The 22,318-nt window shown below is 51.3% G+C and overlaps 2 protein-coding genes across 5 annotated transcripts; one reads left to right on the forward strand and one right to left on the reverse strand.

Moving 5' to 3' along the window:
* The first annotated feature begins 479 nt into the window (after positions 1-479).
* Positions 480-9,928, forward strand: ASH2L (ASH2 like, histone lysine methyltransferase complex subunit). Of its 3 annotated transcripts, XM_067544787.1 has the most exons (17): positions 480-601; positions 703-778; positions 1,925-2,070; positions 3,322-3,410; positions 3,764-3,858; positions 4,048-4,143; positions 4,351-4,446; positions 5,272-5,347; positions 5,963-5,980; positions 7,283-7,376; positions 7,623-7,840; positions 7,935-8,102; positions 8,266-8,459; positions 8,575-8,667; positions 8,798-8,896; positions 9,002-9,061; positions 9,376-9,928. In XM_067544787.1, the coding sequence occupies exons 4-17, from the start codon at positions 3,338-3,340 to the stop codon at positions 9,481-9,483; spliced, it is 1,488 nt and encodes a 495-aa protein (XP_067400888.1). In that variant the 5' UTR covers positions 480-601; positions 703-778; positions 1,925-2,070; positions 3,322-3,337; the 3' UTR covers positions 9,484-9,928. The 3 variants fall into 3 exon arrangements, with proteins under 3 accessions (XP_067400888.1, XP_067400897.1, XP_067400907.1); XM_067544796.1 differs by lacking the exon at positions 5,963-5,980; XM_067544806.1 differs by lacking the exons at positions 480-601; positions 703-778.
* A 325-nt stretch (positions 9,929-10,253) lies between these two features.
* STAR (steroidogenic acute regulatory protein) lies at positions 10,254-18,385 on the reverse strand. 2 transcript variants are annotated; one of them, XM_067544820.1, is made up of 8 exons: positions 18,266-18,385; positions 15,183-15,368; positions 13,923-14,036; positions 13,429-13,556; positions 13,177-13,335; positions 12,382-12,566; positions 11,236-11,329; positions 10,254-11,032 (listed from the first exon to the last, which is right to left on the reverse strand). In XM_067544820.1, the coding sequence occupies exons 2-8, from the start codon at positions 15,244-15,246 to the stop codon at positions 10,880-10,882; spliced, it is 897 nt and encodes a 298-aa protein (XP_067400921.1). In that variant the 5' UTR covers positions 15,247-15,368; positions 18,266-18,385; the 3' UTR covers positions 10,254-10,879. The 2 variants fall into 2 exon arrangements, with proteins under 2 accessions (XP_067400921.1, XP_067400929.1); XM_067544828.1 differs by lacking the exon at positions 18,266-18,385 and adding an exon at positions 17,300-17,355.
* Positions 18,386-22,318: the final 3,933 nt, after the last annotated feature.

The following is a 22,318-nucleotide window of genomic DNA, read 5'->3' on the forward strand; positions in this document are numbered from 1 at the left end:
CTGCCCCATCGCTGGGGGGCATTGGCAGGAGACGGGACTTGCCCAGAGTTACACAGCGGGGCACAAGGGAACCCAAGAGTCCTGACTGCTGGAGCCTGCCCGTGCTGGCAGCCTCTCCAAAGCATCGCACCCCCGCCCGCACACATCAGTGGCGGCTTAATCACGGCCAGACCCTGGCTCAGCTGCGGGACTAAGCCTGTGGCATCGCCCCTGCAAAGTCCTGACACCGTCCCCTGCCGGAGGGCGTTTGCTGCGTCGCTGCACTCCGTGGTAGGGGCTGGGGCGGGAGGGACCCCGGGCCGAGGCGGAACAGAAGTACCGGGGCGCTGCTTCCGCTCGGACCGCTGGCGGAGGTTCACTTCCGGGGGCAAAGTGCGACGGGGGTGGGGGGCGGTGGGAGCCGGCGCGGCCGCTCATTGGCCGGCGCGGGCTCCGCGTGGGTGGGGGCGTGGCGGAGCCTCGCTCGAGGCAGCAAACTGGCGGCGGCGGCGGCGGGAGCGGCGTTAGTGGAGGGGGAAGGGGACGCGGACGCGGCGCCCGAGGCCCCGGCTGGGGACCCCCCGGGACCGCCCGAGCAGGGCGCCGGCGGCTCCGAGAGCGGGTGAGGCCGGGGGGCGGCGGGCGGACGGGCGGGGGGCGGAGACGCGGGGGCGGCGCTGGCTTCTCACCTCCCTTCCTCTCTCTGTCTGTCCTGCCCCGCAGGGGGGACGCCGGCCTGGGCGATGTCAGCGCCGGCCTGGAGAGCGAGTCCTCCAACGGCAACGGCAAGGAGCCGCCGGTACGTGCCGGGGCGGGGTGGGGGCGGGGCAGCTTGCCGCCTGGGTTCCCGGCAGCCTCTGCGGGGCCGGCCTGCCCCGGGGCACGCGCCGTGCGAAGCCTGCGGGCAGCTGCGCGGAATGATAGCGGGGGGCGGGGCCGAGCAGCACTGGTACGGGTCGGGCTGCGGGGGGGCTCCGAGCAAGGCGGTTCACCCCCGGGCGCCTGGCCTGGCCTGGTCCGTGGAGCCCGGGGGTGCAGCGCCCCCGCCAACACCCGCAGTGTCACTTTCCCACGGCCCACGCGGCGTTTTTCTTCGGTGCGGTTTCGCCTGCATGCAGGGGGATGCCCAGAGTGCATCGGGGCTGGAGAATCCTGCCCCGTCCCAGTACGGTCTGCACTGGTCAGACCTAGAGCTGATCTTTTAAAGGTTGTTTTGTTACTTGAAACAGAAGCTAGGACACCGGGCCTGGTTCACTTCCTCTGCCCTAGAGATGCCTGCAGTAAACCTCTTTGACTTTATTAGTGTAAGGGGCCTGTTATCGCTGCTGATCAGCGGAGCAGAAGGGGAAACAGAATTACACATAGAAAACATTTTCGCTGGGCCTCAGTAAAATGTCACCAGTTAGCTAGCCGGGCCCTGGCGACACATGAAACGTCAGAAGCCTTGAGCGAGTAAAGTTCTGGGTTGGCTCAGGTGCTGCTGATTCAGGCGAGTGCTGGAATAAAAGGCTGGACATGTGAGCAAGGGAGAGGAATTCAGTCTTGAATTCCAGGATGTTACTTTTTAGAAGCCATTGCAATAGTTGGGAGATTAAACATACATTCCTTGAGTCCAGCGAGAGGGAGTTTTCTCATTTTGGTTTTTATTCACCTCTCAATCTCCTGTCCCTTAGTCTGCTTTGCTGTCTTCCTCACTTATGAAAAAGCCTGTTCTTGATTCAACAATTACAACGATTTGTCGCCTGTTTCCATAGAGGAGTTTGTGGGGCTGTTCTCTGGTATCTGATGCCATCCAGTAGTTCAAACTCATTCACAGCAGTTGTACCTCAACTGTTGGCATTTTGAGGCTCTCTATAGGGGGCTGTAATGGACAAAATGTGACTCTTGATTAACATGGGATTGTTCTTGGCACAGTCTAATCCTGTTAATGCTGGTATGACTGCAGGAAGGTGCTGGGGACAGTTCAGAAGTCTTGGACACTCAGCCGGGTTCAGTGGATGAAGAGAATGGGCGACAGCTTGGTGAGATAGAGCTGCAGTGTGGGATTTGTACAAAGTGGTTCACAGCGGACACCTTTGGCCTTGATACTACGTATGTAATAGCTCCATTTAGTACTCTGCATATAATCTGTACTGCTCTTCATATCCCCCAGTACCATACTGTGTATCTCCCAGAATTTACTGTAAATTCAATTAAACTTCTCTATAAACTAGCTTTCTTTAAAAAACAACCAAATCAAAAAACTCTCCAACCCAGGAACAGTATACTTGCTTGTGAAATGCTTCTGATTCCTGCTGAGGGAGGCTTCCAGAAAGCCCAGTTAATTTAGAGCTAAGGTTGCTCAAGGCTGATTTTTGTATCAGTGCACTAATTAAACAGCAAGGAAATTAAAGCAAACATAACTATATGCCCTTGCAGGCTGCTTAGCTCTGCTTCACTGAACTTTTTAACTTTTGGGAAAGAATACGTGTTATTACATGAGGCTCTGAACATTTTTCTTACATCACAAAGATGGTGGAGAGAAGCATTTCCTTTATGAAAAGATTCAGTTCCTAAACTCAGTCAGATCAATACAGTTTGAAGAGGTGCTTTTGTTTTGTAGAAACAAAAATGGAAATATTTAGAATGTAAATTCACCAGGGGAAAAGACCTTGTGTTTCTATTTTGTTTGTATCAAGTCTAGCACACTGAGAGCTATGTAAACAATAATAAAACAGTTTTACATAACATGAAGCATTTATATTTTTCTTACATTTCAATGAAAAAAATCTTTGTTTGCATTTAGACATTTTCCTGAGGTATTTGCAGCCTTGGGTTACTGCATAAGACAAATATGAAACTGATGTTTAAGGGGAGGGGGCAAGAGAGAGAGAGATGCCTAGTTTATATATGCTGACTGAAAAGCAAAAACAGAAGAGACACTGTAAATGGAAAGTAAGTTTAATTTGGTATTTAAGGTGTCTAGGGAATCTTCTTTTTAAAGGTAACTTAACTTTAATTTGTGTTAAATACAAATTGGTATTAAAATGGAGTTGGGTAGTATTTTATGGGGCAGCTTGCAGTGGTTTTAGAAGTACATTGACTAATGCATGGTTCATTGTTAAAGGCTCCTGCGTTGCAGGACTGGTTCCACAACAGAAAGATGACATTTAGCTCTCATTCACATTTTCCAGACTTTGATAGTAACTCAGTATCAGCAATATAGAAAACTAAACGTGATAAAAACATTAGTGCATGTGTATGGGGGAATTTTTTAATGAAGAAAGAGTATGCATTTTCATTGTCTGAAATAATTGAAGAGCTGTGTAGAATAGCTTGTCAGATGATATTGCTGTTTCACAGATCATGTCTGCCTTTCATGACCAACTACAGTTTCCATTGCAATGTTTGTCATCACAGCGGGAACACCTACTTCCTAAGAAAACAAGCAAGTAAGTAAAAACAAGCACTTACTGAAAAAGTTGGACGTTCTTTGTTGGGGATGGAATAGGCCTGTGTGACCTCTGTCCTGGGGCTGGTTACAGTCCGTGAGTGGGTGTAGTAAAGATTTGCACTGCTGATTGCAATGCAATCAAACACATGCTAGAGAGCTGACTTCTGTGGACATGAAGGATGTTCTTGTGCACCATTTACAAAATGCAGTATACTGCAGATGTGAGGCCAACTAATGGAGGTTTGCCTAAGCTTAGATATGCTGTGTTGGTAGTATTTACCAGCCTTACTGTTGTATAGAAATACACTCGACCTTCATCATCAAGGATGTAACTTTAGTTTTGTTTTTAAGATCTGAAGGAAATGTGCCTTAGTGCTCTGGCCAACTTGACATGGCAATCAAGGACACAAGATGAGCACCCAAAAACCATGTTCTCCAAAGACAAGGTACAGATCTAATTAAACAGTTGCACTGGAATGTGAGTTCTGACTTGACAAGAAGGCACTTGCCTAGATGCACACACTTAGATGACTGTTGACTCTCTCACCAGCTCAGATAGGTAAATGACCACGTGAATGATCAGGAGTTGAAAGATTGGTTAGCTTCATAAAATACTTTTAACTGTTTTAAACTAGGACATTATACCATTTATTGACAAGTACTGGGAGTGTATGACAACTAGACAAAGACCTGGCAAGATGACTTGGCCAAACAACATTGTGAAAACAATGGTGAGTAACTCAAAGTTTAAATGTGCAGAGGAGCTGTGTTAATAGTCTTATTTGCTCATAACTAGACTTAAATTAGAAAAATAGTTCAGACATTAACACTGTCCCTGTGACTTCTTACTGTGTGGTGTGTATCTATTGCACAATTTACACAGTATTTGTGGGTCTGACTCAATTTTCTGAAGGTGTTTCCTAACTCTCTTCTTTCAGTGTAAAGAAAGGGATGTGTTCTTGGTGAAAGAGCATCCAGACCCGGGTAGTAAAGATCCAGAGGAGGATTATCCAAAGTTTGGGCTTTTAGATCAGGTATGTGATGGAGCTAGGGTGGAAGTTCCCATGACTTGCTATAACTAACATTACCAGCATTTCATTGCCAAAGATTGCAGTACGTGAAAGTTGTAACAAACTGGACTCCCACCAGGAATTTAAACCCACATACCTAGTTAACTTTCCTGCTGCAAATTCCAATCAGTTGTCTTTTGTAGCCTGTGCTATGACTAGTGGGAGTTCCACCTACCTGGCTAGACTTGGTTGCATGATGCGGCAATAACTCCAGAAAGGGTGCCTGATGGTCTGTTGTTGGGTGTTCATGCTTTCCTTTTCTTTTCTAGCATGTCTTTGTTAGTGCACTCTGTGCTGGCATGAAGAATACCCTTTCTTAATGCTCTTCTGGAAACATAACAATATAATTGAAAATGGGGTAGTTCTGCCTTTAGCAATGGCAACTAACCTGTTCTTTTTGGAAAGGTGGGGAGAAGAAATATAGCAGATTTCCTCATCCCTTTGCTTGTAATTCACTCAAACTGCATGCAGGACTATTGAGGCCTTTTTTAAAAGAGGTGTCCAGGGCATTATGTCTAGCTGTTTATAGGACACAGGTGGCATGCCATCCCAGCAGTTGGTAACTTCCTGGTGCTATGGGACACTTATGTAGCACAAATAAAAATGGCAAGATCCTTATAGAGTTGGAGTAAAAAGAGCATCCTAAAGTTTCAGTAGCCCTTCAGTTAGTTTCTAGAAACCCTCAAGAAGAGCAAAAGGTTCAGACTTTGAACTAGACACACTCTTAGAATAGATGGGAAGTACTAACCTCTGTGATGTATGTTGTTAAATTGAGTGTTTCTTTTTCAGGACCTGGCTAATATTGGTCCAGCGTATGATAACCAGAAGCAGAGCAGTGCTGTATCAACTAGTGGAAGCTTAAATGGCAAGTTCTTTAATTTTACTAAAAAGAAATGTGCAATATTCTCAAAGTCCTAAAGTTGAACACATCCTATTATATTAATTTTAACTTACTGAGCCCATGTAAATCTGGCTTGGGCTTTTTTAGTGATATAAACTAGTCTTTACCCTACAACAGGTGTGGAAGATCACTCTTCTGTTCTTAAAACTGAGATCTTCACTGAAAACACAGTTTGCCTTCCACCAAAATGTTGATATTAATTGTGCCAGAGAACTATCCTGCTAGCTTCCTGTTTTCCTCATTCTGAGCATAGTGGCAGGAATAATCTCTTAGGGTAACACGGGTTGCCTGGCCAGTGGGTTTGCATTCTGCACAGCTGAGTGGGCTACCACCCCTGGTCAAGCCAGTAGGAGGCCTCCCCCCAAGTTCATAGTGTAGATGTAGTCTTGGTGTGTCAGCAAACTTTAAACTAGGTATGAAAGATTACTAGATGTGCATGATGTTAAACCATTTCTCTATAAACCTACATGCTTTAACTAGTGCCCTAAAGTGTATATTGTCTCCATTTCACGCGCTGGTTCTGTTTTTCTTCAGTTATTAAAAGTTGACAAATACATGGTGCCACTTCTGTCCTTGCAGGTGGAGCCTCTTTGGGAGGTGAATATTTACCTTTCAGCTTCCAAAACTGAAGTATTGTTGTGGTTTGGAAAAGCTTTTTGCTCAGTTGTCTTAGAAGCTAAAGTGTGTCCTAAAAATGATATTGCCGTAATATTTAATATGAAGCAATAATTCCAGTTTTTAATGTTTAGCAGTTAGAAGCTTTTAAGGTATCATATTCTGCCTCACGTGGCTGGTTTAAAGTCCTTTTCACTTTAATTTGTTCTTTATATAGGCTTCATTTTCAATTTGATATTACACTCAACATCAGTTTAGTAACTGGCTGCTAAAGAATTGGTGTACTAAACACAAGTGCAAAGCATACACTGTTCTCATATTAATCAGGTAAAATTCAGCTATACTGGAGTAGCTTCAGTTTTGCAATTTATAAAGCATCAGTACATGCAAGTGCAGTTTAGCTCTGTTCACGTTTGTGCAGAATATGATACTCCAACAGTCTCAATCCCTTCCACTGCAACAGGTATACTGATAATTTAAAAGCTTGCACCCTTTTTAGTTACAGTACACTCTGCAGTTGTTAAAGGTGTTTTTCACCAGCACAGTGAAATTGTATAATCTTTTATTTTTAAGTCAGGAAAAGTCAGCTTTATTTTTCCTGAAAGGGATGTGATGTATTTTATCATTTCAATACTAATATATTAAAGTTATTTTGAACCTGTTAATCAAATATATTGAAGAATTTATATAATGAACTAGTGCTGAAGATATTAACATGAAATGCTTTGCTCTTCATGTTGCTAACAATTTCAGCAAGACTGGAGAGAAACACCTTTTATAGCTTTTTATTTTCTGTATTTTGTTTTGTATATTAAGTGCTTACTGCTGAAGTAGATACACTGACAAGATATCTCAACATACTGTAAAATCATTGAGGCAATTGAAAGTCTGCTTAAAATGGGAAAATCCAAGCAGTTTAGTTCCCCCTCCCCCGATCCTCTCTTCTGCCCAAACACATTAAATGCTTTATCTTTGTGTGTTTGGAACTTCCATTACAATGTGTCAACATTTGCTCTCAACTAATGATAGCATTTGAAAAGAAAACTACAAATAATTACTTTCCCACATAATAAAGCTTGAGTTTTATTAACTGACTTTAAATTGATTTAAATCCACACATTTCTTTTAAAACTGATTAGCAACTGTATCAAATTTCTATATAAAATCCGATTGTTTAATGAAGCTATTTGATAATGTGACACACATGGAGTTTCTGCACTCTGATTCCCACTGCTGCATAGAAAACGCTAGCTGATATGGATTTGTGGTAATTTCTTTCCAAAGGAGGTATTGCTGCAGGAGGTAGTGGGAAAGGAAGAGGAGCAAAACGCAAACAGCAAGATGGAGGGACCACGGGAACAGCCAAGAAAACCAGAAGGTAAATAGAAAGATACAGGCTACATGAAGTAACAGAGAAAGGAAGAGTGTTGCTGCCAGGGGCTGGTCTTACTCTGTCATTAAGTGCTGTGCATCTCTGACTCAGTACCCACATCTCCCTCACCCCCACAAGGATGGTTTTGTGCAAGGAACTAGTTAGAAGGTTGTTGGTCTTCTTAGTGGCTTATAGGGGTGTGGTTCATAGCAATTGTGCCACAGTAACCTTTTTCCTCTGGGTCTCTTCTAGTGACCCCTTGTTTTCTGCTCAGCGCCTGCCCCCTCATGGTTACCCACTGGAACATCCCTTTAATAAAGATGGCTATCGTTACATTTTGGCTGAGCCTGATCCCCATGCACCTGACCCAGAGAAACTGGAGCTAGACTGCTGGGCAGGAAAACCTATTCCTGGAGACCTCTACAGAGCATGCTTATATGAAAGAGTCCTACTAGCATTGCATGATCGAGGTAGGTACAACACATACTAGTCAGCTCCCTGGAGGAAGGGTCTTCTCTGTAACCTCACTAACCACTCCATTTATCTGTCTTTCTACTCCTCTAGCGCCTCAGTTAAAGATCTCGGATGACAGACTGACTGTTATAGGTGAGAAAGGGTACTCCATGGTGCGAGCCTCCCATGGAGTGCGGAAGGGAGATTGGTACTTTGAGATATCTGTGGATGAGATGCCTCCAGACACAGCAGCCAGACTTGGCTGGTCACAGCCCCTAGGTAAAGCAATTTTTAATCACTCCTTTTTTAAATAGTTAACTCAGTGGTACTTGCCTAGTTTTACAACAGGCTACCTTTTAAGTGAGGTGAACTCTTCCTAGCCCCGTTCAAACAGCAGGTATGTCACTTGAGTGGAATTAAGCTAACTTCTGGTTTCCACTAGGGAATCTCCAGGCACCCCTGGGCTATGACAAGTTCAGTTACTCCTGGCGAAGCAAGAAGGGAACAAAGTTTCATCAGTCCATAGGCAAACACTACTCAGCTGGCTATGGGCAAGGAGATGTATTGGGTTTTTACATCAGTCTGCCTGAAGAGACAGAGACTGCTAACTCACTGCCTGACACCTATAAAGATAAGGTAAGCGTACGTTCAGCCAAACAGGGCAGAGACTTGCAGCAGAGGCAGACCAGTCACCTCTTTACTACTGTTACGGCGAAGAAAGGGGTGAATGGCTCTCTTGCTTACCTTTTAGGCTTTGATCAAGTTCAAAAGTTACTTATATTTTGAAGAGAAGGACTTTGTGGATAAAGCAGAGAAGAGCCTGAAAGTCACTCCTGGAAGCCAAGTAAGTTGGTTGGATGTCGGGGGAGTGGAAAGTGTGGGAGCGCACACTGTACAAGGATGCCAAGTTGGAGGGTGGCTGGTAGGCTTAGATGGACCTAAATATAACACACAGTTACTGTTTTGTTTTGCAGATTATCTTCTATAAAAATGGTCTCAGCCAAGGAGTTGCATTTAAAGAGATTTTTGAAGGTGTTTATTTCCCTGCCATTTCTTTGTATAAAGGCTGCACGGTAGGTACATGCTGAGGCAGCCCCATAGCTGCCTTTGATACACAAAAGCTGTGAACTGAAGATAATCACTTGCTAAATACTATATTTACCTCCTCCCTTTCACAGGTGTCAGTAAACTTCGGACCATACTTCAAATACCCACCAAGAGACATCACTTACTGCCCTGTAAGTACTACTTCAAATTCATCACCATCTCCCATGTTGTTAATGAGGAGGTGTTAGCAGTAACTGGTGTATATTTCACCAGCACCCTGGGTTTTAAAAGCATAGGAGCTTGAGCTATCCTGCCACGCTCTAGATATGCTGCCTTAGACTATATTACTCACTGTTTGAGTAGATATTTTGGGGGCGGCTGTGTGTCTTGCTTGGTATAATGCTACCTAGCAGAGCAACTGTTCCCATGGCTGTATCCATGATGATTGCTATGTTGAGCACCACTAAAGGGGTGCTGCTGTAAATCAAATCTTCCCTACCCACAGATGAGCGACATGGGGTGGGGTGCAGTGGTAGAGCACACGTTAGCAGATGTCCTGTATCATGTGGAGACAGAAGTTGACGGCAGACGAAGCCCACCATGGGAGCCCTAGAGGAGATGCAGTATGTACGGCTTTCTTAAACACTGGACAAATGGATGGTTTTGAAGGAGTCACTCCTTGCTGATGAGTGACTGGATCAAACATGCTCAGCTGCTACTTAACTGGAAGGTGTTTACAGAGGGTGGAAGGCGCTGGTGTACTAGATTTGAGAACCCAACCTCCATCATCACAGAGATGTGCTGGGCTGTGTATTGTGCTACTTCGCCCTTTCTTTCAGCTAACAAGTTACTGATGTGAATATTTGATCAATCACAACTTCTCATCTAGCCACATTGCTGTTGTAGCCAAATACCTTAACCCACTTCAGTATAAGCATTGGTGTTAAAGGACTTCTATTTATTCCCATGTAAAAAACTGAAGGTAGGGGTGATTGCAATTTTTATATTGTCTAGAAACCCATTGAAAATAAAAATAAAAGCAAAAGCCATGCCAAACATGTGGGGAAAGGTTTTGTTTGTTTGTTTTAGTGCTAAGGGCTTGGCCTAGCCCCCTCCAAGAGTGCACTTCCACTTCTAAATGCAGGGGGCAGGGGCTATTCACTAGAACCACCCCCCCATGTAAGTAAGTTAAGGTTAACTGACTTACCGTGCCCAGCAGCTGCACACATGCTATGTAGTGCCTGGGAGTAAGGAGTTGTTTGCTTCCTGGGCTCTGACTAAATAAAGCCAGGCATGACCTTTCAGATATTTATTTATTTTAAAAGCAGCTATAAGGTCAGCACAACAGAGTTACATTGCAGATAGTTTAGTGTTTCTCAACTAACACACAAGGTTTTCCCCCCCACTCCCCCATAGACTTGCTCAGCACACCAGCTTCTGTTTCATTCTTAATGAATAAATATTAAATAGTCCATTATGCATGTCTATACAAGAAAAATAAATACGTGCACCCTGACTTTAACTTAGTGCAAAACTAAGGTCTAGTTGGTGGTTCTTAGCTACAACTGCCAGCTTACAAAGTGTATAAAATGGGCTTCTGAGAAGACAGCCGTCTAGCCTGTTAGAAAACAAGGTAAGCAATGCTCCCTCTCAGTACACCCTAAACTACAGCCAGTCAGCTACGGTGAGTGCCTTCCTTACACTAGATGTGATGTTCCAGCCTTCACTGACTGAAAAGAGCAGCAAAGTACCTGTTTGAAACATAGCATATTTGAATTAAACAAAGATATCCATTTCCTTTAGCTACCAAGGACACAGACAAGTTGAGGCTAAGGGTTAAGCTGGCAGTTCTACTGTATGCCAGGCAGTCAGGCCCACTTGTTGGATCCAACATAAATTCACTGTGAAATTGGCAGAAGCCTTGTCAGTGAGTCAGTCACTTACAGAAAGGTTACCTTCTCCCAGGAGTAAGTGCCCACTCAGCCAGACAGCATGTCTTGTACAACACCCTAGTTGCCCCTGAGGCCAAGGCTGAGCGCTGGTTTGGCCAAGGTGGAGCCGCCAGGAATTGGGGGCATGGCCAGGCGCTTGCGTAGGTGGTTGGCAAAGTCGAGCTGGGTTTGGGAGAGTACTTGGTTGATGATGGTCTTCGGTAGCCATCCCTGAAAAAGAACAGGACAAAGATGGAAATGAGACTGGCAGATGGGTGTGGATAAAACATGAGGTGTTTTCCCCTAGCCCACACTGGGAGTTATGAGCAGCTCTTTAACTGCTTGTTCAGAGGCAGGGTTCAACCACCACCTTCCCCACAGGGAGTCGGCCTGAAAGGAGGGGGTTGTAATGCAGTTCACCGCTCTTCATTTACCTTTAGGTCAATGCTGAGTAGCCAGGTTAACTTGGTCTGCAAAGGGTTTTCAACCAGTGGACGGAGAACCATACATGTGGGGCCGTTCTCAGCTCTGTAGAAGGGCAGGAAAACATCGCATTAGGAAACCCCAGACAGGGACTTTGCTGCAAAGCAACCCAAGATGTTTTCCAGGAGGGGCTTCAGTGTGTGCCCAGCCAGCCAGCCGCTGCCAGGGGAACCAGCACTGCTATAGAGGTAGTGGCTCTGCTCCAGCAGGACTGGCAGCTGATGTAAGTAAGTCTCTTACATAAAGGACTTTGAAGACTCGATCTGCTTAATGGAGGTGTAAAATAAATACTATCATGACACTGGTGCCAAATCTGGCTGCTGAGCTTGAGTTGCTGTCACTGGGCTCCCGGGGGAGGGAATGGTACAGCCCACATGCCTCGCTGGAGTTAAGTCACCCCCTCCTAGAATGAGAGTTGAGAAATAGGTCTGAGCTTCTGCAGGGGCTGGGATAAAGGTGCAATGTACCAGACACATGGTGCCGGCTGGGCTGGGGAGGGCAGAGGGGGAAGTTTGGAGTCCTGCCTATTTTATACAGTTGACTCTCTCTTCCTACTTGGGATGAGATGATAGCAGATCAAGTCCCCCTCAAGTGACACCTCGCTCTGCCCTGAGGACAGACGCTGGGGGCTGTAGAGTCTTGGAGCTGAGAACAGGGAGAGCGAGGTGCAATGGAATGGTTCGTGTTCTGCAGGAGATCAGACTCAAGTGAAGTAAAAAGGCTCCTGTTCCATAGAGCTTAAGGCCAGGCGGTGCCAGTAGCCACAGGACAGATCACCCACTTCTGGCCATGGCCTGGTTGGCTGGTCAATGCCAAGAGCCGGTTAAGGGAGAGGTGGCTAAAGGGCGTTCTCCTGTATATTGAGCTTGAAAATGCTCCGTGGGGGCGAGGCCCCTGCCGTGGCAGGGAATTGCTAATGGGAGACACTAGCAGAGCAAGACTGAAATGTATAAAATAGGCAGGAGTCCAAGACCCCTTGGCGCAGAGCTAGGGAGTGTGTGTATGTCCATGGGCACTGCAGCTGCTGGACGCCATGGAGACGCACCCTTTCAGGTCTCTAACTACTGCTCTGGCTGAAGCAGCGAGAGGCTCCCTACCGTATAAATCCCTTCTGTTCTGGCAGTGCTCCGTAGTTTGTGGCCATCCCAGCCAGGACACAAGTAGAGCCACGTCTTTTCGAGCAGCGGACGCTGACGAAGTCCCGGGGCCCCACCACGTTCCCAGGGGTGGCCGCAGCGGTCTCGTGGGTAATCACGGTATCTTTCCCAATCTTTTGAAGAATCTGGACAGAGACAATTACACAACATTAAACACATGTAATCCCTGGCGGGCTGTGTTGTGTGTCTCAGACTTTCAGCTGGTGCTCCGTGTCAGGAAATGTTGCACTGTGTTTAATAAAGTGCCCTGTCTTCCTCCCCCGACCCAGGCTGCTATCTCTACCTCCCTGGCTCCATAGGCCCGGAGCAGGCTTTTCAGCTGTGAGCCGATACTGGGCTCCAGGAGCAGGTTTAACCTAGCGTGAGAGGCGGGCCCAGCATAGGTACAGTTTCAGTGTCTAAACGACACACACCCGCTTGCAGTAAAATTCCATAACCTCCCCCTGGAGACGGGCTGCTGAGATAAAGACATTTGCCAAAGCAGCTCCCTATCTGCTGCAAGGGATCACCCAGATAACGGCCTCCCTTCTACCCGAGGCCCGGAGAGGGTGCTCAGAGGCAGGCATGCCCTCCTGCCCACGTCTCGCTCTCTTTAAAAAAATATAGTAGAGCTACTGCTTCATCAGAAAGAACCCCCCCTCCTTCAGCCAAGTACACGCTTACGTCCTTGGCCGAACCAGGGCCCAAGCATGCAGTCCTCCCTCTTGGGAGACTCGAGGCAGCCGAGCCTCTCACCTTGATTTCCTTGATGCTTGGATTCCAGTCGCCCATCTGCTCCATTCTTTCCACTAACTCATCGTAGACCGAGTTCAAGGGCTGGTCCACAACCACCTCGAGCCGGAATACCTTGCCCACGTCCGGCAGCACCTTGCTCAGCACTTTGTCCCCGTTGCCCTAGTGGGCGGCAGAAAACCCCCAGTTAATACTCCCAGCACACGGCAGTTCAGAAAGGCCCAGTGAGAAACCACCCCTAGCGAGAAATCCTACCGCTACGGTCTCCGTTTTCCAGCCATCCTGGTCCCTGAGGATGCAGAGCGATTTCTGAAGGGCTTCCTCTCCCTGTTTAATGTAAGACATCTCCACCTCACTGAAGGGCTTCTCCTCCAGTCTGGAGCCTGAAAGGGGAGGAGTAGAGGGTTTTACTCGGGCGTTCCTGCGGCGCTGTCCTCTCATAACAAATCACCATCGCATCACCCACGACACCATGGCCCAGCTGAACTAGGCAGACTTTCCAGTTCAGCGCCAGTGCTGGTGGGCTTAGGGTGATGCTACTTGGCTGTATTTCTATTTGGCAGAAGACTAGGCTGTACATTTCTATATGCATCAGCAGGGCTGAGTCTACATCACTGCTGCAATCCCCTGCAGGACTTGGGGCTCCAATCCTGTCCCACTGAAGCCTGGGCCAAGAGAATCAAAGGCTTGAATGGGAGAGATTATCCCCTTGGCTCGTCAGGGGGAATGTGTCAGACGATGGTACTTACTAAGTAAGGAGCTCCTCCTGCGGACTTGGTTGATCCATTTACTGGGACCAGGGCCAGCGAAGGCTAGTTTGTTCAGCTCCTGGCTGATGGCAACAGCGGCCTGTCGTCGCAAGCCTTGAAACAAGAGGGTGAGATGTCACTGAAGAGCTCAGAACTGTATAGATTTATTTTTCATGCTTCCCCCTTTGTAACCCTCGTAGGGGAAGATAACGCTGTGGCCTGACAAATCTCCCATCAGGCACACGCTGATTTTCCTTTAACTTTAACCTTCCACCATCACTGGCCGTGTCAATACAGCTACAGTAAGAGGGTTTAGCATCATCCGCATGCGCTGACGCAGCTGCATGTGTACAAGAGCTACCTTTGGTGTGGATTTAAAGTAAATAAATCCACGTAGGACGGTTCCCAGCAGAGTTTAACCATTTTATAGGGAGACCAGAACTTGCAAAACACCTCAGGGACCGGGGACCAGCCCCATCCAAGGGAGGGATTCTAGAACCCAGCATTTCACAACGTCAGAAACTTCCCCTTACCCTGAGCCCAGCAGCTGTTTTCACATTAGACAGCGAGCCAGGGCTGGAGAGCTGTGCGAGCGATGTGCACTCACACAGCAGGGAGAAAGACTTTCCCCAAGCCCGGAGAATGCCTTTTGCCACAGACATGGTCTTTGGCGTCATATCAACATGGTGCTACGAGGAAGTCGATCCCTAGTCTCACGGACACAGAGAAATCCAGAAGCCAGGCAGAGTCCCTTGGAAGTTACTCCCCCTCTACAGCCGTTTGGGATCGAGAGCAGAATCCTAGCGATTGCAGAGGACAAGGTGAGCTCTCCAAGGCAGAGAGCGTGGTTTAGCTGTTTGTAAGGCACTGTAGCAATGTAATAATACAACCACCTCCCTGGAAATAAAGGAGGCAAAACCTTCCCTCTCTAGGTCTAGACAGAGTCTCCCGGCAGCAAACAGGAGAGTTTAATAGATTTCAAGACCATTGAGGACATGGGGTCAGGCCTTTAGCTCCAAGGCCCCTGACAACGGGTACCAGCTGCGGTCTGAGCCCTGTAACCCCAGCGATTCCTGCTCCTCGCTGGGCTGTAAGCTGCACAGAGCTTCGGGCGATCAGGGATCGCATACAGAGTAACCGTAACACAAGTGAACCCCTCAGCTAGGGAGTCAGAAGTGAATTAGGAATCTGACAAGTCGACAGCAATGGGGCCTTCAAGCTAGCCACCCCCAGGCCAGCGCAGCTGCACGGCCCCCTCACCGGTCATGTTGCGCAGGTGCTTGTAGGAGATCCCAGCGCACAGTTTGAAAGTGGCTGGCAGCATGTCTCTCGTCTGCTCGTAGCGCTGGCTTCCGGTGTCAGTCTCTCTGCAGCTGCCTTCGCTGGGCTGGTTGCTCTGCTGCAGCTCTCCGCCCTCGCAGCCTTAAATACGCTGGCTGAAGGATGCTGGTTTGTCAGCAGGGAGATAAGGAAAGATATCACTTACCCGGCCTGCTGGGGCCAAGGCCGAACCCTTCTCCTCACGCATCTGTCATGTGGGCAGCGGTTGCAAGGGGCAGAAGCAAACCCTCCCTCGCCTACATTAACCCTCTGCAGCCCAGCCTGCTGTTCTGAGCACCCTTCGCCAACCTGAATCCCGCGAGCAGATCGTTCCCGAATGCAGCAGCTCAGCGTTTACCACACGCTGGAGCGCGTCACTCCTCCACGAAGGAGCCGAGCACTGCAGCGAGTTTGCCGTTGCCAGCACGGCTTAGAGGCTGCAATGAGCCCCCCGGGGGTTTGACAGATTTTGTTTCTCTTCCCCATGATAGTTTATTGGGACAACTCCCTATAGGCTGCAGGGACTGCTGCACGGGGGTGAGCTGGTCCACAGCCCTGTGTCAGTGGGGGAGATGGCTGGCTGGCTCGGGGGGCTGGCAATGGGACGACCTGTGAGCAGCCTGCCCTCACCCAGGGCCGTGTATCCAGGCCCCCCATTTGGGCTGCCAGGACGGTGTTGTAGGGCTGCACACACACACTGGCTAGCAGAACTGTGAGGCAGTGGTGCTCTAGGGAACGGGTTACGTGGTTTAAACACAGAGCTAGCTGTAAGAGGCGGGCCTGGTGGACGTGTCCGAGATCTTTAAAGAGGGGGAACCAGCCACAGGAAGCCAGTGGAGTGATCAGCCTTGGGCACGGCATTAGCAGAACAGAGGGGCCTGCACTCGGCTCGGCTCAGGCCAGCCACATGCCCGCCTTCCAGGCAGAGCAGGGGGCCAGTCTGTCAGCTCAGCCCCCTACGATTCACGCTGGACGTGAGCAGATCCAGCCCCGGCAGCGTTAGCAGGGCCTCTCAGAGCAGCCACGGCTGAGCGGGCAGCGAAGGAGCTGTCCCAGCCTGTGTGAGCTGGGGATCCGCAGCGTGCTGTCAGGGGACGGGTGTGGGGTATGTTGGAAACATGGCGTTCGGGTGCGGGGCCCTGCAGGCATCTCTGAGCACGGGGCTGCCCAGTTATTTACTTACCTGCACCCCCAAAAGCCCCTCTCCCGCACTCATCCAGCTCCTCCACCCCCCCGGGCGCAGTGCGAGAGTTGAATCCTACAGGACATTTACTGCTTCATCACCCCTTCCTCCACAGAGCTCAAAGCACTTCACAGGAGGTGGGGATGAGGATCCTCACCCCATTTTACAGAGGGGGAAACTGAGACACAGCAGGGGACACGCCCAACAATCCCACAGCTGGGAGGTGAAGCCAGACATCAACAGCGAGCGTGATTTACTGCTGGAACAATTTCTAAAAGCTCTGCGCTAGGAACGGTTTAGGGGAGCTCTCTGGCCTGCGCTGTACTGGAGATCAGTGGCCTATCACAGCGGTCCCTTCTGGCCTGGCAATCTCGGAACGTGTCAGGTTACTTAGCAGGGCTGGGAACAGAGCCCAGGTCTCCCCCAGAAGTGCTCTGAAGTGCAGGCACCCGGCCGAGGGAAGGAGAAGTCCCCCTACACAGATACGGAGGTTTTCAAACCGCCTGCATGAGCTGGGCCAATATCCTCTCTAGAGGTTGGATTCTCTCCCAGCAGGCCGGGAGGGGTGGGCAAACGGAGAGAGAAATGATAACACTCAAGGATGGGACGACATTTCCCAGATGAGTTATAGCCAAAGAGACAAAGGCTCAGAAGAGCCAGTGAATCACCAGCTGCTTCCTTTGACGTCAGCTTTCGTACCCTTGTGCGGGGAGCCTGACCTTCCCACTTGATGTTGCAAGAGCCGGAGAGGCGTGAAGTCAGCCCCCTCTGCGCCATTAACCCAATATTCTGGCCTCAAAGCCAGCGTATACAAAGAGGCAGGGGACCCAGGGCCAGATTGGGGCTCAGGAGACCGGGGCTCTGTTCCACTGACCTGCCGGGAGACCACGGCCAAATCACTTTCCCCGTCTTTCCCTCCGCCCCTCTGCCTTGTGTGTCTGGATCGCGAGCTCTTTGAGGCAGGGACTGTGTCCAGTTGTGCAGCACCCAGCCTGGAAGTGCTGCTGGGAGTCTCCGGTTCCCCAGCAAGATCCGGCTCCAGCATGCAGAGCTGCCGGGCTGCGCTTTACCAGGGCTCCACGCATGGCAGCCTGCAGCTGGCCCCGGTGTGAGCGTAGGCCTCGGGCAAGGGGAAATTCAGGTGCCACTTCCACACGAGGGAAACATTTCATCAGTTTAAAAACAAACACCACAGCCCCTAGCTGCGGTGCAATGCTGCTGGGCGGTGGAAGGAGTTCTGCGGAGAGGGGCGAGCCCGTGGGCCGGTGAACGCGTCAAGGGGAAATTCTGACTCTGCAAAAAGCTCTGCAATTCAGCCACGGGACAAACTGGGGCTGTGGTATCACAATGCACCCGCCCCCTCCCAGCAGGATGTGTAAATCTCTCTTACCTCCCCCTCTCCCTCATCCTGTAGAGCATGTGCTCCCCTGGCTCTAAATCATGTTGTGATTGTGTGTCTGAAGGACACTGGATGGAAACAAACAGCCTTTTCTATCAGGCTAGATAAGAGACAGCCAGCGTTTTAAGTGAGCAATACAATCAATTAGCTCGAATTGCTGGTAGGATTAGGATAAAGTATTTTAACACAGACAGATAAACTATCAGTCCTGGCTGCAAATTACACAACAAGCACCACCAGGAGCTGGCTTTCCTCGCAACACTGGTCAGTCACAAACCCTCAGCCACGCTCAGCTCTGACCAAACTGTCTCTGAGCAAAAAGGTTTGGGGTGAAAAGTGGCTTTTCAAACAATAGGGATATTTCTGTAGTTTTCCACTCTCCCCACCCCAGATAAAAGGATCTTTTTCTCTGTCCAAGCATTAGCACAGAAAGCACCTTACCATTTTGGGATGCATGACACGGGGCTGAAGGATTCCAGGTCTGGACAGAGGTTTCTGCGAGGGATGGAGATCTAGAACGTACAGCGCCCAAGGAAACGCAGCACACAGACCCTAGAAGGAGAAAACAGTCTGTCAGAAGGTCGCATTTCGCCAGGAAGACGTTTTCCTTGTATCCCAAATGTCGAAGACTCACCTCAGATGCATTGCGGGGCTAGTTGTTTGTTTTGTGTAGAACTCTCAGAAACATGCAGGGGGACAAAACTGCAATTCTGTGTGAAACTTTAGACTTTTTTAAATGAAAAACATTTTTTTAAAGACGTGTCCAGCCAGCTCTTTTAATTGCAGCTCCTGGCTGGGATTCATGGCTCAGCTGACAACACGGGCACCAGAGCAAAAGCTGGGACGCGGGGATCACATGCTAATTGCCCTGTTCTGTTCAGTCCCTGTGAAGCACCTGACACCGGTGAGCCACTGTGGGAAGGCACGACACGGGGTTAGATGGACCACTGGTCTGACCCAGTCTGGCCGTTCTTACGTCCTGGCCATCTCCAGGAGCTGGAAAGATTCTCCAACACAAACAGAATGACAAGGCCTGTGCCAGGAGTCTGTTTGGGTGACTGCCCGGCTCCCATCGGCCAAACACCTCCCGACCAGCCAGTTCATCCGGGAACCCCCGAAAGGCAGGGCAGCGTGGCCCCAATGTACCAAGGAGGGATGGAAGCATGGACAGTCCGTGTGACGAGAGGGGCACTCAGCTTGGTCCAGCTTTCTCAACGCCTCCCCCTATGGAGCCGCAGAGCTCGGGGCGTTCCGGTCCGGGGATCCCAGTTCAAGGCCTGTCCCGGGTGGCGGCCCCAGCGGAGACCAGTCTGTCCTGACAGACAGGCTGAACCAGACCTGTGAATGCAGCTCTCCCTGCTAGCAGCCCCCTCTCAGTGCTGGTGCTAACCCCAGCCCACCTCCTGCCAGAGCAGACAGACTGCAGTGGGTTACTTCAACCCCTGCCCCGACGGCCATGAGGTGCCCAGCTCCACCAGAGACGGACTTGGTCAGTGCTTTACGTGGCTGGTAACAGGGGTTGTTGTGCAGCCACCCGTGTCCCAGCGTCCCACTCTGCCCCGCCCCACCCCAGCCACCCAGACTTGGAGACACTTGCTATCGTACGCCCGGACGGCTCTGTCTGCAAACCCCAGGGACCAGGCTGTGCACCCAGGTGGGCGCCCGCTAGTCTAAATGCCATGGTTTGTGCAGCGTCTTTCACGGGAACCGCACCCCCAGAGCCGGGCACCAAGAAGCAGATAAACAGCAGCAATGGTACAGGCATAGCCAGGGAACGGCCGTGTGTGCAGGCGAGTCTCCGTGTGGAGAGGCGCAGGATGCAGGCCCCGGTGACAATGGGCTATGTGGAAACCATCCTAAATAGGGGAACCCTGGGCCCTACAAGCGTCACCTTCTGCAGAGGGGCCGGTGAGACGGGGTAGCTGTGAGTGGTGGCGCAGGCTGCGCTGGTCCAACACAAAGCAATCGCTCCCGAAGGCTAGGCCTCTGCCCAAGGACGTGCTTTTGTTTTGAAAAGTATCAAACAACAAAACCACCCCCAGGAGTCCAGGCAGAGCCACCCCTTCCGTTCCTGGGCCCAGGCGCTTTCCCTTGGTTTGCACCTACTCTCAGACCAGACCAGACAGGATTAAGGGCCCACTCCGAGGTGGCCTGCCCTCCCCCCCGGAGCGACACCTGCCAGAGACCGCCAGGCAGGGAGTCGTGAAGCAGAGGGGCTGTTTGAATGTGGACATGGAGACAGCAACCCGTTTCCAACGCACGGTGTCACCTCCCAGAACAGAACAGAACAGAGCGAGCCCGCGGCTGCAGCGGTAAGATCCCGGGAGCCTGAGCTCCCAGCCCAGCCTTGTGAGGCCCATGAAGTTGGCAGTGGCCATTCAGCGACTGGACCCTATTTACAGGGGACATTTCTCAAAAAGCAAACAACCCCCCAGGCCCTTCAGGCGTTTGCTGCAGCGCTGGGAGTGTGATCTGCCCGGCATGGTCCCTTGTTTCACCCAGGTCTCTCCTGGGGTCGTGGGCAATTGTAACTCGAGGGGTGAAATGACAAACACAGAGTGGGCTGGCTCCTCCATCCCGTGCGAGACACCCACCCAAAGGCAGACTGAGTGGATATGCCGGGGTAAGTGCGACAGCGCGCTGGGAGACATGCCGCCCTGTCGCCCGGTACAGAGGAGGACGGAGGGTCACAGGGTCTAGACTGCAGGTCTGCTTGGAGCACGGACTGCGTCCTCTGCGTCGGGGGAACCGTAGGGAAAGGCGGGGGTGCTACTGTTACCCGCTGCCCTGAGCAGCGAGCGGGCCCAGCCAAGACACCTCGCGGCCGGCGTGAGCCAGGAAAGCTCTGCAACGCCTCTGGACACCCGCTGGCGGTCTGGCCCAAGCAGCTCTCCAGCTAGACGGTGTGGTTAAGGCTTTGAGCTGTGGCCATCGGGGACCCGCCGGGGCAGCCCCCCATGCAGACAGGCCCAGCCACTGCACCTGTGAGACGCGTGGCTTATAGCAGCCTGCCCTGGCCGTTAGGGGACTGCGGCCCCACCAGCCCCGCACACTGCTGGCTGGCAGTCCGGGCAGCCCTCGCCAGGCCCAGGCGTCTCAGCTCACTACAAAGCCGGGAGCTCGTTCACCAGCTCAGCGGGGGAGACTGTTCCATTCGCCCTCGCCTGTGCCTACCCCGCGCCTGGCGCTGCCGGGGGCCCCTCTCCACGTGGGGCAGTTTGCAAAGTGCCCAGGCAAAGCCCGTCCTGAGACGCCAGGAGAGCAATTGCTGCTCAGCCCACGGGGATGGGGCAGGGCCCAGGCCTTTTCCCATCAGGGCAGGGTCCTGCCCCGCAGAGCCCCACGCAGCGCAGGACGAGCCTGGGTGTGGGGCGCGGGAGACACAGGGCCAAGTCCCAGCTCTGCCCCATGCTGCCTGTGCCGCTCTGGGCAATCTGCTCCTTTCCCCAGGCCTAGCAGAACAGGGAGCAGGACCCTTGCCTGGTCGGTCTGGTCTCTTCAGAGACTGAGCTCTGCTTTAGGTGCCACCGAAACATGAGTAACACAGCCAATCCCCCTCCCCCCGCTTCCTCCCAGGCCCTGGGCTGGGTCCAGGACCCTTTTTAAGATACCCAAGAGTCCATGGTGGCCACCTTACCTTACCTCGCTCTCCAGGAGCTGGGGATTGGCAGCTCTGTCTTCCCCTGGGGCCCGGACAAGGGCAAGCGCAGGCAGCCTGCAGGAAAAATCCCCTCCCCACAGGGCCCAGCAGCAGAGCCACCTCAGAATGCACCAGGGCCTTGTTTGTGTCACCCGTGGCGAGGCGGGGCTGGGGCTAATTGACAGTTAGGGGGAAGGCAGCAGCTTGCAGGTGTGCAAGGGGCTGCAGGCCATGGGGCTGGGCTCTGTCTGAAAGCCCTGCCCGGCTCCACTCCACGGAGACTGGGGGCTCGCTCTTTGCAGACAGCACGGGCCCCCCGGGAACCAGCCTGCGCCGCAGCACCAGGGGAAAGCGCCAGTGGCCCTGCAGGGCAGCCGGGAACCAGCGGGCAAGGGTGGAGATGCTAGAATTCAGCTCCTTGCAAGCCAGCAGGGCCCCTTCATCAGCTCCCCTTCCCCACAGCAGAGCCTGCCCCGGGCAGAAATGGACCCCCTCCTCCTGCGGGGGGGGGGGGGAAGAGACGACGACACTCCCTAGGATCGGGGCGCTGCCCTCGGCTCCCGAGGGAGCAGGACTGGCCCGGGGGTTGCAGGTCAGGCAGTGAGTACAGGCTGGGAAGTGCCTGGCCAGAGCCAGCCGACACAGGGGACACGGCCCCGCACTCCAGCAGGGACCCAGCTGCCCTGCCGTGTGCTGCAATGGGCCGTGGGGCCTGCTGCCCTCTCCTGACCTGGGGCGGGGGGAGCTTGCCCTGCTTTTGCCTGCGCTGCCCATGTTGGGTGGAGAGGGGTGGATAAGGAGGGCTGCAGAGGGTAGCAGGCTGTTGGGCCAGCCCGCAGCACAGCCAGCGCAGA

Source organism: Emydura macquarii, unplaced genomic scaffold, assembly GCF_026122565.2.
Source record: "Emydura macquarii macquarii isolate MOO-44397 ecotype Brisbane River unplaced genomic scaffold, CSIRO-AGI_Emac_v2 contig_201, whole genome shotgun sequence".
NCBI classification, from domain to species: domain Eukaryota; kingdom Metazoa; phylum Chordata; order Testudines; family Chelidae; genus Emydura; species Emydura macquarii.